The sequence below is a fragment of the Gossypium hirsutum genome, chromosome A03, assembly GCF_007990345.1.
Source record: "Gossypium hirsutum isolate 1008001.06 chromosome A03, Gossypium_hirsutum_v2.1, whole genome shotgun sequence".
Lineage (NCBI taxonomy): Eukaryota > Viridiplantae > Streptophyta > Magnoliopsida > Malvales > Malvaceae > Gossypium > Gossypium hirsutum.
In genome coordinates, this window is record NC_053426.1 from 3,351,235 (window position 1) to 3,367,754 (window position 16,520).

Consider the following 16,520-nt stretch of genomic DNA (forward strand, 5'->3'; position numbering starts at 1 on the left):
GAGCTTTTTATGCAGTCAAAACACAAAACCCCAACCAAAAACAATATGAGATCTGTTGAAAATCTATCAAGAACACTGTTGAAGAGCTCTTGTATATTAGTCTAATGTTGGTCGAGTTCCTCATTAGTCGTTTGGAGTATATTTAAATACTTCTTGTTTATGTATTTGTATGGGGAGATATCAAATGTAAAGTGAGGTATTCGGAAAAAGTGATTTATAACGATTTGGGTTCGACTTTGGGGCAATAATTATACATTTGAAAATTGTGGATTGGGCTTTAGCCAATAGTTGTACCGTATGGATTATTAAATAAAATCATTTTTTTAGCGAGACTCCATCAACATTAGATTAGTGAATCTGAACAGCGTTAACAACTATCATTTATTGGTTCTCTCCTTATTGCTTTGAATCTTTATCGATTTTTATTTTGGAACAAAGTGCAAACCGAAATCTTTTTCATTTAATTACATAAAATAAAATTATATTGTTAAATTTTTATATTAAATGTTTATATTCACATGCAACATATGTAATGTCAAAAATAGTAATAACTAAACGTACGTAATGTTTATATCCTTGTACTACACGTAAGTTATATATTTAGTTTGTATGCTATAATTTGATCATTTTAGTTTCTCTATTTTTTAATTTTAAAAACTTTAGTCCTGATTAAACAATAGTCAATAAAATTATTAAGTTAAATTCTATTATTGCCCAAATTTATAGGTTGCAAACTAATGTCATGTCAGCTTATTATTTTGATACGATACTCTAAAAAAAGACATGTCATTTAAGCTAATGGATTTAATGGTTACCATTTGAGTTGAGACTGAGAAACAGTTACCTCTTTTAAGCAGGCAACAATACAGATTATATCAACAAAAAAGAAAAGAAAAGAAAAGATGTCTTATTGAGTAGCTATGATCATGCACATGCTTCATATCACTGCAGCAAAAAATGATGAACCAGAAATCAGTTAAAAAACTTATACATGAACTTCATTGAAGAACACATATATACTGATATATATATATATACAAAAGGGTTTAGAGATGCACACCTGGGGAAGGTTTAGTCCATTTTCCATGAACCCAGTCTTGGTGTAGCCTTAAATCAGAGTGTTTAAATTCCATTTCTTCATGTGTAGCCAAATAGACCTGATATTTAGAATCATCAGAATGGACGTTAATAATCACACCCTTCCACCACCCACCTTTGTACAAAGCTTCAACTTGATCAAGCATTTCGAACTGGTCAGGCACCGGAATATCAGGTGGACAAGGCCTAATCTGCAAGATATCCATCTCTTTCCCTAAACCAGTGTCATCTTCGGTTTGCACGGTCTCATACTGAATCATGTACCTATTATTCCCCACTGGTTTAACAATAATTGCAGCAAACCAAGCACGGTTAAAACCATCTTCATCATTGGCCACCTCAACAAGTGCTCCCTCACTCAGCTCTTCCATCTCCATCGTTATCTTTGTTGGATCTTCTTCCCTTTGTACTTCCTATATGCCAACAACCAAGCATATATTAAAGGAGAAACCCCAAAGAAACAAGAATTGCGTATACCCAAGATTCAAGATGGAAAGAATCAAGAGACAAGAAATACCCGAATAGAGTTTATACCTCCACATCCAGCTCAGATTCCAGCTCTGGTGGCATCCAATACCCACCAAACCAGGTTCTATGAAGCCTCAATTGACTCACTCCAAACACTAAGCACTTTGGCCACTGATACTCACTGTGAAACAAAAAAACATAGTTGTCATCCTGCAACTCTACGACAATCACCCCTTCCCACCAGCCGTTCATGTGATAAGCGTCCGCGTTGTCACCTATCTTGAACTTTCTTGGAGGTTGTGGAGAGGGCTGAGGGCGTATAAAGACGATGCTCATCTTCTTTAAGGGTCTTGCCCCGGTATTTTTATCTAGGTAAAGATCGGTGAATTTGACCACGAAATGGTTAGAGTATATTGGAGTGTCACGCTTGATAATAATGGCGGAGAACCATGCACCCCGGTAACCAAATCCACGTGGTTTAATCTCAACTCTAGAACCTGGTTGCAGGTGTGGTGGGTCTTCGATGCCGAGGCCGATGGTGTACTTCCCTTTTTGTGACATAGTCCTCCTTTTGGCTGGAGACTGTGAACAGAGAAAGATGTAAACTGCCCATGAATGCTTTTTATATATTCATTGAACGAACTGTTGGATTAACAAATAACGGCGCATGAATTGGTTTAAGAATCAATTCAATTATAATGTATATAGTTTATTAATAGTATAAGTATTCATATGTAGGTTGTTTATATTGATGTTTTCCGGACGCACTAGTTAGACCAAAAATAAGAGGTGTAATCAATTCGACTATTAATTTATTTTAAAAATATTGGATCAAAATCAGAAGCTCTAATTAGATTTTTTTAAAATTTGTGAGATTAATGGGAATTTCTCTAAAAAAATTTAGAAGAGGTTAATTAAAATTAAAAAAAATAAAATTCAAGAGCTTGCTAGTACTGCTATTGAACTTTTCAAGCATAAGTTTAGTTGTTGCAAGCTCATTTTGGGTCTTCACCAGGTTGTCAAGTTCTTCAGCTAGCAGGGATTCTTTAGCCTCAACTTGTTTTATCAATTTAGAGTTTTCCTCCTTCAAACGAATGTTTTCATGCAACAAGTTGACATTTACATCACTGACTTGTTCCCATTTACCCAACATGATCTTGTAAGTCTTTAGAAATTCCTCATTAGATCCATCATCTGAGTGATTTCTTACTTGTGATATATTATTCCAAAATAAAACTTAGTGTTTTTTTTTTTTGTAGTTTACCATCTTTTTATGAATAATAGTAATTGTTGAGATAATTTTAGAACATGATATGTATTATGAGTTTTTTATTTATATTATTTCATTAATTTTTATTATTTTATATGGAATTTTTAGTAATTTTATAATTAATCTCATTAACTTGTCATACTAATGATATAAATATTTAAGAATAAAATTGTACTTGCAAGGTCAAGCGTGAACATTGAAAAATATTAATTTGATGGGAATAAAGTAGTGGGAACCATTGAGATATTTTTTCAAGGAGTGTCGGGATCAATGCTTGGACCAGTGCCATCTGCAATAGCATCGATGACTCAGAACAACTATCATGATTTTGTTGGCAAATTTTGACAACAAATATGTTTAGATTGTATTTTTCGTACCTGATTGAGATCCTTACCAGCCTCTCTCTTATATCCAAACTCCACTAAGCAAGAGATTTAGACATTTTTTTAGATTAGATTGAATCAATCATCATCCCTTAACTTATGGATTGGATCAACTCATGTTGTTGAATGAAGGATATCCAGCTGATTTAAGTCCTATCTCATGCTATTTAAACGATATTATTTGTGTTGTTTATTGCACTTATTTAGAGGGATAATTTATTGTAACAGGTTGAATATATGTTAGCAGGTCTCACTAACTTATATATTGTGAGAACTTGTATAGGTTTTCTATAGATTGAGGGCACTTTATTTTGTTCAGTAAAGAATATTTTTGTGAGTGCATTTTTTTGTATTAATCTAGTGTGTGACTTAGTTAGAGTCGTAAGTTTTCAAAGGAAAAACTTAAGAGGGAAAAAGTTTAGATCTTAGATAAAAAAAAATGAGAAGCCTAAACTGGTGAGTGTTACCGCTTAGAATCACATGTTGCTAAAATAGTGAATATTCTCTCTAGGTAAACCCCTGTAGATGTTAGGATTTCAAGTTGCGTAAACACCTCTTGTATTATTTATTTTTTATGCACTTAGCATTACATGTGCATGAAGCAGTTGAAATTGGTACGAGCATTGCTTGAATCTATCTTCAAATATCAATTTGGACTCAATATTAACTATAGTGAAATCTCTTAAAATGAGAATCATGAGAACCAAAATATTTTTAAATCTTATATTAGATTTAAGAATTTATCTACCTCACCAATCTTTACTTTTCTTTTCATCGTGTTAATATAAGTTTTAGGGTGAAAAAGAATAGGATAATTTCTTACTTTCAAATTTAATTTTTTTTAAGAAAAAATTGGAAGCAAATTTACAACACATGAAAGGTTTACACAATTTGGGTATTTGGTATTTGTTTTTATTTTCTGAAAAAAGTTTAGATTATTTCACTCTAAAAGCTTTAGGTAATTGATATCTGATTGTATTGTTAGAAAAACAACAGTTACTGATTTTTTGCACAGTTAAAATAGAGACAGATAGTGTCAAAAAAAGAAAGAAATTAAGGAGAAAAGATGCCATATTAAGCAACGGTCGAAGCTTGACTGCGTTTATGATCATGCACATGCTTCATATCACTGCAGCAAAAAGTATGAATCGGACATCAGTTAAAAACTTGTACATGAATATCACTGAAGAACACTTATCTACTGAAGGGTTTAGAGATGCACACACCTGGGGAAGGTTTAGTCCATTTTCCATCAATCCAGTCTTGGTGTAGCCTTAATTCATCGTGTTTAAATTCCATTTCTTCATGTGTAGCCAAATAGACATGATATTTAGAATCATCAGAAAGGACCTTAATAATCACACCTTTCCACCATCCACCTTTGTAGAAAGCATCAACTTGATCAAGCATTACAAACTGATCAGGCACCACAATATCTGGTGGACGAGGCCTAATGTGCGAGGTATCCACTTCTTTCTCTAAGAAATCAGTGTTATCTTCGGTTTCCAAGGTCATATACTGAATGAGGTGCCTTTTATTCCCCACTGGTTTAACAATAACTGCGGCAAACCAAGAACGGTTAGAACCATCTTCATCATTGCGCACCTCAACAAGGTCTCCCTCATTATACTCTTGTTCCCTTTGTACTTCCTATATGCCAAGAACCAATCATAAATATTAAAGGACAGACCCCAAAGAAACAAGCATAAACTCAAGATTCAAGACGGAAAGAATCAAGAGACAAGAAATACCCAAATTGAGTTTATACCTCCACAGCTAGCTCAGATTCCTGCACTGGCGGTACCCAATACCCATTAAACCAGGTTCTGTGAAGCCTCAATTGATTCACTCCAAACTCTACGTACTTTGGCCACTGATTATCACTGTGAAACATAAAAAGATAGTTGCCATTATTCCACTCTTGAAGAATCACCCCTTCCCACCAGCCGTTCTTGTGATAAGCGTCCGCGTCTTCACCTTGCTTGAACTTTCTTGGACGTAGTGGAGGGAGCTGAGGGCGTATATGGCTGACGCTGAACATCCTTACGGGTCTTTTCCCGGTTTTTTCGTCTTGGAAAAGATGGGTGAATTGGACCATGAACCTCTTGGAGGATATTGGTGTTTTGCGCTGGATGATAGAGGCGGTGTACCATGCACCCTGGTAACCAAATTCGGGGGGTTTAATCTCAACTGTGGAACCTGGTTGCAGGTGTGGTGGGCCTTCGATGTTGACGCCGATGCTGCATTTCCCTTTTTGTGACATGCTCCTCCTTTTGGCTGGAGATTGGGAACAGAGAAAGATGAAAATGGTGAAATGTGATTGCCAGGCTGAACTGATGTAAACTGTTATATGGGTTTGTAGTTGGTAAAGTCAAGTAATAATAAAATTATTATATGCTTCTTTTTTAATATTTCTCGACCCCTAATTTTATTTGTGGCTAATTTATATATATATATGTGGAAAATAAATTAATTCGAGAAATTAGGTTGTAATTTTTGAAATTTACTGATTTATGTTATTTTTAGAGAGAGAAAGAAAAACGTGTCTTACATGACGTATTTTTACTATCATGTCAGTGAATTGTGATATTATCATTAAGGTCTAAGTTTGATTCTTTTTATACGTATTTTAATATATTATTTTATTTTATATTGTTTCAAGTTTTTTTTAATTAATGTTTATAATTAATAAATTTTTTATTTTTATTTTTAATTCATCTTTTTAATTAATAACTATTTTATTTATAAAATCAAATAATTATTGCAAATATAATTATTTTTAGTAAATATAATTTTTATATATATAATATTTATTTTTCAATTCATATCATGAATGTAGTAAATTGACATATTATATAAAGAAGGGATCACAATTATCTAATCATCTAACCAAATGAGCTAATGTAAGTAGGAGAATAATTGAACCCAAGACTCGAGGCTAAAAGCACTAACACTTAACCACTTGACATAATAAACCAATTTATAATCATTTGAAAATCATTTCGATTATAATATAATAATTAATATAATTATAAATACTTTATTAATGATATAATTATTATTAAATAATAATATTTTTATTATTATGTAGGTTGTTTACATCAAAATTGTCAAACCGAACTGAAACATTAGATTGACAATCGGTTAGTATATCGTTCTAAAATAAGGTAAAATTCGATTGTGAATTAGTACTAACCAAGCTAAAAAATTAGTTAAAGTGGATTTTATAGTGTTTAATATATTTTAAAAAATATAATTTTTAATAATTCATTTGATTTTAGCTAGATTGACTAGTTCAATTGACAATCAATTTTCTAAGCAGTTCGACCACTAGTCCGATTTCAAAAATATTGATTTACGTATATTAAGTAATTGTTTATAGATTGGACCGGGAGATATACTTCATAAAATGATAAGACACATTTAGATATTTCAAGCTTTTGGAAGACAAAAGTGAGTTAAGAGGACGTAGAAATTAAGTTATGCTTAGTATGTTAGCACATTCAATCTAGATGTGACCATATCCTTGATACTCGTAACATTGAACATTTTTCTTCTTTTTATCTTTTTTTTCATTCTTCTTTGATGACCAACCCCTTGGATTTTTTCTTGGAAAAATTCTTGTCAAATTCAAATTTCTTCACCTCCTTGATTGCTTTTTAAGCACATTGTTGAAGTTCTGTGTGAGTAACATAATATGCTCTTGGAGTTCCTCAATCATAGTGGTGTTGGAAGTTGGCACTTCTTTTCCCACTTGAAGTGTGATATTTGTTTAACCTTTGGTTCTACTACGTTTGGCTTCATCAAGATTCATTTCAGAAGTCTACAAGGACCCTTTGAGATCATCGATCACCAGACTCTCAAGGTCTTTAGCTTCCTCTATAGCAACAACTTTGATAGATAATCTATAAGCTAAATATCTAAGTACCTTCCTAACCAACTTGGTGTTGGAATATTCTTCACCAAGGGTGAATACCTGATTCAACAGATCGTAGGGTTTTGCATAGGATTCACCTATGGTTTCCAAATCTTGCATTCTCAAGGTCTTGAATCTAATTGTCAGCATCTGCATTTTAGACTACTTGAAATTGCCTCTATTTCTTCATTTTTCGATCCAACATAACCAATTGTGCTATTGAAAAACTTAATGGTTGATTAAGTGTAGTAGGAAAACAGTTAACTATCAAACACAACGAGTTATGCGCAACTTAGCTTGCCGGACATTGGTTAACGACGCAAACTAAAAAATTAATGATTGGGCAATCTTTGGATAACTTCTTCGATAGCTTTAGAATTAAGTATAAATACACACAAGTACTCCATAACACGAGAGTCTCTCTTTCATCTTGGTTCTAGACTCTTTCATACCTTTTCTCTACTAGAGTATAAATGAGAATTTAGAAATCTTATAGTGACGATTGGAATTGACTTATAAATTTTAAGAGGTCAAAATATAATTTTTATTAATTTTTTATTTCAACACTTTTGAAAGTATAACTCATTTTTATCTTGAAAGAGCTTAAAAATATTCAAATATGTCTTACCTTTTTTACGAATAAATTATTAAAAAATACATAAAAAAAACTTTAAATATTGCATAATCATGTTGAACCAATTCGTACCAATTTACGAATCAATTTATTTTTTTCCTTATTTTGCATGGATGCATAGGTCAGAAATTATTATAAACAACCTACATATTAATATTTATATTATTAAACTATATTTAATAATATTACTAACTATAATATAATTGAATTTATTTTTAATCGCGTATATAAAGATGAAAAATATAAAAAACTTAGACTCAGAATCAGAGTCACATTTCACCAGTTTTATCCTTCTCTGTTTCTCAGTCTCCAGCCAAAAGGAGTATGTCAAAAAGAAGCAAGTATGATCTGGACTCCATCCCCCAAGACCCACCATACCTGCAGCCAGGTGCCCTGGTTGAGATTCAACCCCCCGAATTTGGTTACGAGAGTCCGTGGCACACCGCCACTATCGTCCAGCGCGCTACTCCAATATCCTCCAACAGGTTCGTGGTCCGATTCACCCATCTTTTCCAAGACGAAAAAACCGGGAATAGACCCTTAAGGATGATCAGCCTCGGCGATATACGCCCTCATCCCCCCCCACAACGTCCAAGAAAGTTCGAGAATGGTGACCACGCGGACGTTTATCACCAGCACAGCTGGTGGGAAGGGGTGATTGTTCAAGAGTTGAAGAATGGCAACTATCTGTTTAGGTTTAACAGTGATAATCAGTGGCCAAAGTTCGTAGAGTTTGGAGTGAATCAATTGAGGCTTCATAGAACCTGGATTAATGGGCAATGGATACCACCATTGGAGGCATCTGAGATAGCTGTGGAGGTATATAAACTCTATTTGCCTATTTCTTGTCTTTGGTTCTTTTCATCTATCTTTTGTGTTTGAGCTTTCTTGGATCTTGAGTATATGCAGTTCTTGTTTCTTTGGGGTTTTTCCCTTTAATATATTCGTGGTTCTTGGCATATAGGAAGTACAAAGGGAAGAAGAGCCAACAAAGAAAACGATGGAGATGGAAGAGTATAACGAGAGAGCACTTGTTGAGGTGGCCAATGATGAAGATGGTTCTAACCGTGCTTGGTATCCTGCAATTATTGTTACAGCAGTGGGGAATAAAAGGTACCTCATTCAGTATACGACCATGAGAACTGACGATAACAGTAACATTGGTTTCTTTGGGAAAGTTAGGGATACCTTGCACATTAGGCCTCGTCCACCGGATATTGCGGTGCCTGATCAATTTGTAATGCTTGAACAAGTTGATGCTTTCTACAAAGGTGGGTGGTGGAAAGGTGTGATAATTAAGGTCCTTTCTGATGATTCTAAATATCATGTCTATTTGGCTACACATGAAGAAATGGAATTTAAACACTCGGAATTAAGGCTACACCAAGATTGGATTGATGGAAAATGGACTAAACCTTCCCCAGGTGTGCATCTCTAAACCCTTTTGTATATATATATATCAGTAGATAAGTGTTCTTCAATGAAGTTCATGTATAAGTTTTTTAACTGGTTTCTGGTTCATCATTTTTTGCTGCAGTGATATGAAGCATGTGCATGATCATAAACATAGTCAAGCTTGGAGCGTTTCTGAATATGGCATCTTCTCTCTCTCTCTCTCTTTTTTTTTTTTCTTTTTGTTTTGTTTAGATACAATCTTTCTCTTTTTTAACTTTGAAAGAATTCAATAACTCTTGTTTTTCTGGTTTTTCCGTACTTCATATTACATCATTGTTGCCAGCTTAAAATTGATTTTGATGTCCTTATATTGTTGTTGAATTATGGTTAAAAGCATTTTAGCTTTCATAGTTTAGTTCTGACTATAGTTGCTATTATTTTATTTCCATCAAATTGATAATTTCCAATGTTTACCCTTAACCTTATTTAACACTTCATACTCGATTCGATTATCAGGTCAAAACATTGAGATGTTACATTCTTTACTACATTATTTACTTATTAAATATTTTCTTATAAACTTTCATAACTTTTTAATTTAGTCCCTTTTTATCATAAAAGTTTATTATTCAATAATTAATCATATTAAATCAATTTTCTTTCTTATTACACATTAACCACACAATTTATCTCAATATCTTATTTCGAATATCAAATTTATATGTATTTCATTTCTATTTTTTCATCGACATATTTTCTTAAGTTTAATAATTTAGCAGGTATGGTGGGTCTTGGGGGATCGGACTCCAGATCATACCTGCCTCTTTTCGACATACTCCTTTTGGCTGGAGACTAGGAAACAGAGAAGGATGACAATGGTGAAATGTGGTTCTGATTCTGAGTCTTATTCTTTTATATTTTTCATCTTTATATTCGGGACTAAAAATCAATTCAATTATATTACAATTAGTAATATTATTAAATATAGTTTAATAATATAAATGTTAATATGTAGGTTGTTTATAATAATTTCTGAATTAGATCGAAAATCAACCTATACATCCATGTAGAATAAGGAAAAAATAAATTAATTCGTAAATCCGTACCAACTAATTCAACATAATTTTATAATATTTAAAGTTTTTTTATGAATTTTTTAATAATTTATTTTATTTGGACAGATGAATTTAAGAATTAATAGTCTAACCAATTTAACCACAGATCCAGTTTCAAAAACATTGATTTACATATATTAAGTAAATGTTTATAGATCGGACCAAAAGATATACTTTGTAAGAAGTTAAGATATATTTGAATATTTGTAAGCTCTGATAAAAATGAGTTATCCTTTTAAAAATGTTGAAATAAAAATGAGTGCTTCCCAAAAGCACTCACACATTTTGACTATAAATATAATTATGTATTATTTTAAAATAATTTACACATGTAATAATAGTATTTCAATTTTATGTGATATATTTTAGTTTTAAAATATAATTGTACATTATTTTATTATTTTATTTTTAATTATTTGAAAAAAATTACTATAAATAATTTCCATGCATCTTGATCTATTGAATTACATAATGTTGGTTATAAACTATTTAAAATAATTATTTGATATATCGTTTATGAAACTTTAAACTTCACAAGCAGATTGAGGGTTTATGAAATAATTTTCAACTTTGTATACTAATTTTAATTAAATTATATAATATTTCATACCAATTTTAATTAAATTATATAATATTTATTATTAATTACTTCTATTTAACCAAAGATCAACCAATGATAATGATAAGTACGTATTTAATATTAAAAAGAGAATAATCATATAAATATAAAATACAAGACTAATTATAAAATGGAAATTATTTGGTACACAGTAGAGGTGTGCATGGGCCGGGCGGGCCCGCCTGAAATTTGGGAGGGTTTGGGCAAAAAAATTAGGCTCGTTTAAAAAACGAGCTGGGCCTCGGGTAAGGCATTTTTGGCCTGAGCCCGAGCCCGGCCTGAATTCACTACATGACAAAAAATATTCTTTTTTAAATATTATTTCCTTATTGTTTTCTCCTTATTTTGCTACTATTTTACTATTATGTTGCTACTATTTTGTTGTTATTGTTTGGATATTGTATAAAATTTATTTTATTGTTAATTTTTTTTATTATTTTAAACACATTTGTTAATTTTGTTATTATTTTAGAAGCATTTGCTTGTTAAGTTGCATCTATTTTAGTGTTATTTAAGTATATATATTTTTTAAAATTTATTTTCAATATTTTGAGAAATATTTATTTTGATGTTTTTAGTATTTTTTATAGTTTATATATATTTTAAAATTATATAAAAAATAATATAAAAATTAATATGGGCGGGCCGGGTCGGGATTGGGTTTTAACATTTTTATTCGGGTCGGGCCTGAGAAAAAATTTAAGCCCATTTTTCGGGCCGGGCTGGGCCCCGGGCCTAGCAAACGGGCCTAAATTTTTAGTTGGGCCCGGTCCGGCCCATGCACACCTCTAGTACACAGTTAGTGGAGTTTTTAGATTTCACAAATGGGGTTAGGCGATTGGCAAATGTCTTATAGGGATATAGTAAATATTTTTAAAAAAAGACACGTGTCAATTTTTCGAGGTTGCTTGTGGAATAAAAAAAGTAAACTGTGGTGTTACTAATCCATTATATAAATTTATATAAGATGTTTATTTTTCTTTTAATCCTATCAATCAATAATCTATCTATCAATGTTGAAGCTGTGAAAAAGAGACCTAGGGTGTTTGATGATAAGGTTGTGCATAAGTCAAAAAACAATAATGAGTTAGCTTTCAGTTAGAGAATCTATTTGTTTCGTCTTCTTATATATCGTTCGACTCCGGACTTTGAGCCTGTCGGGATCAATGATTTGCATCGTTTGGAATTGTTGAGGTATGGGCAATGCCCGATCAGTCCTGGTCCTCAAGGACCTCATTTCTGCTCACAAGCCTAATGTCTTATTTTTTTGTCTAAGACCTTTGTTTCATCTAATAAGTTGGAAAATAGTTGCGTTAGTTTACATTTTCATTCTTGTTTGTATGCTGACCGCCTAGGCTGAATCAGTGGACTTGCCCTCTTATGGGATAAAGAGACTAATGTAATATCCATAACCTAACACCCCTTGATATGGGAATAGTGTTATTTCGAGATTACACGTGTTAGGAGTTTCAAAAGAAATAAAATAGGAATTATTTGTCTTAGTTGAGAAAGTAGTTGAATATCGGAGAGAATAAAAAATACTTGCGTATGGAGAGAAATTAATCTGGGATATAGACTAAATCGTAAGAGCATGAAAAGTGTTAGGGAAGAAGCATAAAAATCAAAAGTATAAATGATTAAATTGAATTAGAGGGAAAAATAAGAAAGACTAGAAGTGTAATTTTACCAAAGGTATATAGTAACTCAAGGTCAAAATTGTAGATATTTTCAAAGGGTAAAATAGTCTTTCCTTAATTAGATAATTATGGGAAAATCTTACATATGTAGACAAAATCTCCACCTTGGATTAAATTGAAAATTGAGAATGAATCTCCAGCATTGGATTAAAATGATGATAAATAGATTTCGATATAATATTTTAATAATTTATTTATTAAATTAATAAGATATTTTGATGGAAAAGTGTAAAAAACTCTTTCTTCTTCCTTACCATCTCAAGCCACTATCATTTCATGAAAGGAAATGAAACTTTCCTTTCCAACTTGGTCCTTTCCACCATTTTTAACCAAACCAAGCTTGAAAACTTCAAATACTCCTACAAATTTTTAGTAAAATCAATAGAGCAACTTCATAGTAAGTTTAGTTTCTTGTAAAGACAACTAATGCTCATATTGGAGGAGAGAGAAATGTGAAGTTAGGGTTTTGTGTAATAGTACAAGGTAAGGATGATAAAGTTTCATCATTAATCTCATTTTTATTTCAATAAAAAGTGCATGGAAGCAATTATTGATGTAACACCCATCGCTCAACTCGATCACCTAGTTTAAGTTACGGAATGTTACATTTGTTGTAGAAGCAACTACAGACGAAAATATCAAAAATAATTCATTTAAACATACAAACATTTCACAATTACAGTCATAGTAAGAAAATTAGACTTTTCAAGATTCAATCAAGCTTACGAGGACTTGATTGCTAATTCGAACATGAAATAGGGCCAAATTTTAAAATTTTGAAACTCTGAAATAAGTATCGATACCCCTAAAAGGTACTGATACCAAAATTAGCTTCGATGTTTTAAAATTCATCTTTAAACCACAAGTATTGATACTTGACTTATTGTACTTACTTTTTAATAAGTATTGATACCAAGTTCTAGTACCAATATTATTTTACGATTCTGTTTATTTTGTAAAACCTAGTCAAAGTATAAATGTATCGATACACTTGTAAAATATCATTACCCTGATGTGGGGTATCAATACTTTAGTCCAATATCAGTACCATTTCGGTATCTTATTTGTTGAAAAGCTATTTGAAAAGTGCCAAGTGCCGATACCTTCATCTAGGGTATCAATACCTTAGAGCCAAGTGCCAAAAACTCCCATTTTGGTCCCCTTTTATGCCCAAACCAAAAACATAAGCATTTGGTGCATTTAAGCACTTTAGTAACCTACATTAAGACCATTCCAAACAAACACACCAATCCATCATTTAACATATACCAAAATCATTCTTTCATTCATTCACAATAACATATAATACTATGTCATTTTGATATTCAATTCATACCAATGCACCATCAAATAATTCATGTCATATAACTGCCAAATTTTCCATACAAGTAATACTGTATCATTTAACAATATACCATCATATTAACATTTTCATATAAGTATTACCAATTCAAAATTCAACATTCATCAAGATTCAAACCAAGGCTACCATTCAAAATAACATATATTAGACCTATATGCATGCCACATAACTGGACATAAAACTATCAAAAGCTACCAAATCAAAGGTTGGATAGTGTGATCTTCGAGTTGATCCAATTGACACGTCCCACAAGCTAACAATTACAAAAAAAAAAAACAACAACAACAAAGTAAGGATTTCTAATACTTAGTAAGTTCATAAGTAATGAATAACAACTTACCTCAATTTTACACTTAAATGCAATAAATTACTCAACTTGATAACAGGCCTATACATGGTAATACATTTAACAAAGTGAGCCCCTCATAAAACGTATTATATGGCAACATAAACATTTAACATTTCAAGTCAATGATATTCATATGAAATTAACAATCCAATTACTATTTTCAGTATCCTTTCAACATTTAACAATCCATATATATTTACCATATGATTCTATTTTTTTTATTCTCGTTTTCCATTTACCAATTAGCCCAATGAATGCTAGTAAATAAATTCGGATAGACGGGTAAATACACCAGCCAAAGAGCATTATAGTGCTAAACAGAGAGTACCGAAGTGCCAAGCAGAGAGCACCAAATGCTAAGCAAACAGCACCGAAGTGCTAAATAGAGAGCACCAAAGTGCAAAACTCGTACAAGCCCGTAAAATAACACTATTGGCATGCCAATCGTATCCTAATCGTTTACTATGTTCACACAAGCATTAATACAGTATTCTACCCCTTTAAATCATTGTAGTGTCATCATGTACATATCATCTCATCTTAAAAACATTTTGTATCCACTCGGTACATCATATATGCCCTTAATTGCCACATATGTCATACTTTACAATTTAGTCAATACAATCCCAAAAATTATTAAATTCACATCAACTCAAATAAAAAGTAAAATAAAACATTAAAAACAATAACAAGAACTAATATAGTAAGTTCCATATAACTTACCTGTAAAAAACAAAACACACGTGAAGGCTAAATTACAATTTTTCTTTTTCCTTGGTTATTCCCGGTTGATTTAATTCACGATCTATATAATAATTCATTTTAATTTATCAATTCCAAATATCTTATAACATTTAGTTATATGCATATAACATTATAAATTTTTATTTTCAGAAGTTCTCAAAATTTTCATCTTTTATTCAATTTAGTCTTAAAACCGAATTTACCATAATCTTTCAAACTTAAACTTCGATTACGAAACTAATCTCAATTTCATCCTTCTACAATCCTCTAATATCTATCTTTATAGAAATTCCATTCTAGTTTCTAATTATTCACACTTTAGTCTCTATGTTCAAAACTAACAAATTTCACTTTACAAACTAGTCATTTTTCATATCTAAGCTTAAAATCTAACAATTTAGTACTAAAAGCTTCAAGATTCAACCATTTGAAAACTTTAACATTTTTTAATAATAAAACAAAAGTTAGCTAAATCGAGCTTCTACGATCTCAAAAATATAAAATTTACGAAAAACAAACCTTGAATCCCTTATCATGCTTATGGTCTAACCTTTGAAGCTTAAAAATACATCGACCAATTGTCCACTACACTTAAAAAATGACTTATTTTCCATTTAAAACCTTGATGCATTTACTATAAAAATCCTTTAAACCTTTGGCCAATTAAAAATTTATAGCGATTAATTTTTTACACTTTTCAATTTAGTCCTTGTACCTTAACTAGCCATCAATTCAATAAAATTAAAGGACCAAAACTCAATATACCTCTAAATTAGACTTGTAAATATTAAATAATAATATTTATGGGCCCGAACATCATAAATGGGGTTTTGAAATCATCATTTTCGACACCACTAACTTTCAGACGGTTACAGTTTATCATTATTTTAATATTAAATTTTGTGCATAAGTGTTATGTTGATTAAGAGAGAGAGAAGAAAGGTGAACATCAAGGTGTTGACAAAGGGGAAAAAATAGCTAAAGAGTGAAAGAAGAAGAAGAAAGCTCATCCAAGCATTTGGTTGTAAGTACCTAAAAAGTTTTACCTTTACCTAACAAAACCTAAGTAAAAATTTTGTTAAATTTGTCATGTAAATATTTATGAGATTAATATATAAAATAATATGTTAATAATTGTTATGAATTTGATATAAGTTTAATTTAAATAGATTATGTTTAATAAAATTGATGTAAGGACTAAATTGCAATGTGTATAAAAAATTAGAGAACTGAAATAAATTATTATAATAGAAAGCTTAAACGAATTTTTTAATTATATTAAATTATATGCCAAGTGAAATTTTGATGATTATTGAATTTCATGAGATTAAGGACTAAATTGTAAAAAGTATAAAACTTGCATTGTTATTAATTGTTCAGTGAATATGATGATATTAACATATTAAATGTTGATGTAGACAAGATTTGAAGTAGGATATAGATGACATGTCATTAAGAAATTTTTATGT

The 16,520-nt window shown here is 31.2% G+C and overlaps 3 protein-coding genes across 3 annotated transcripts; 1 reads left to right on the forward strand and 2 right to left on the reverse strand.

Annotated features, from left to right (window-relative positions):
- Positions 1 to 789: 789 nt before the first annotated feature.
- On the reverse strand, positions 790 to 2,248 carry LOC121223690 (protein AGENET DOMAIN (AGD)-CONTAINING P1). Its single transcript, XM_041105783.1, has 3 exons — positions 1,633 to 2,248; positions 1,061 to 1,511; positions 790 to 945 (listed from the first exon to the last, which is right to left on the reverse strand). Exons 1-3 carry the CDS (start codon positions 2,125 to 2,127, stop codon positions 938 to 940), a joined length of 954 nt encoding a protein of 317 aa, XP_040961717.1. The 5' UTR covers positions 2,128 to 2,248; the 3' UTR covers positions 790 to 937.
- Positions 2,249 to 4,114: 1,866 nt separating this feature from the next.
- On the reverse strand, positions 4,115 to 5,628 carry LOC121223692 (protein AGENET DOMAIN (AGD)-CONTAINING P1). The gene is made up of 3 exons (XM_041105788.1): positions 4,988 to 5,628; positions 4,446 to 4,869; positions 4,115 to 4,348 (listed from the first exon to the last, which is right to left on the reverse strand). The coding sequence occupies exons 1-3, from the start codon at positions 5,480 to 5,482 to the stop codon at positions 4,341 to 4,343; spliced, it is 927 nt and encodes a 308-aa protein (XP_040961722.1). The 5' UTR covers positions 5,483 to 5,628; the 3' UTR covers positions 4,115 to 4,340.
- A 2,393-nt stretch (positions 5,629 to 8,021) lies between these two features.
- LOC107887968 (protein AGENET DOMAIN (AGD)-CONTAINING P1) lies at positions 8,022 to 9,553 on the forward strand. Its single transcript, XM_016812176.2, has 3 exons — positions 8,022 to 8,588; positions 8,734 to 9,193; positions 9,307 to 9,553. The coding sequence occupies exons 1-3, from the start codon at positions 8,094 to 8,096 to the stop codon at positions 9,312 to 9,314; spliced, it is 963 nt and encodes a 320-aa protein (XP_016667665.1). The 5' UTR covers positions 8,022 to 8,093; the 3' UTR covers positions 9,315 to 9,553.
- Positions 9,554 to 16,520: the final 6,967 nt, after the last annotated feature.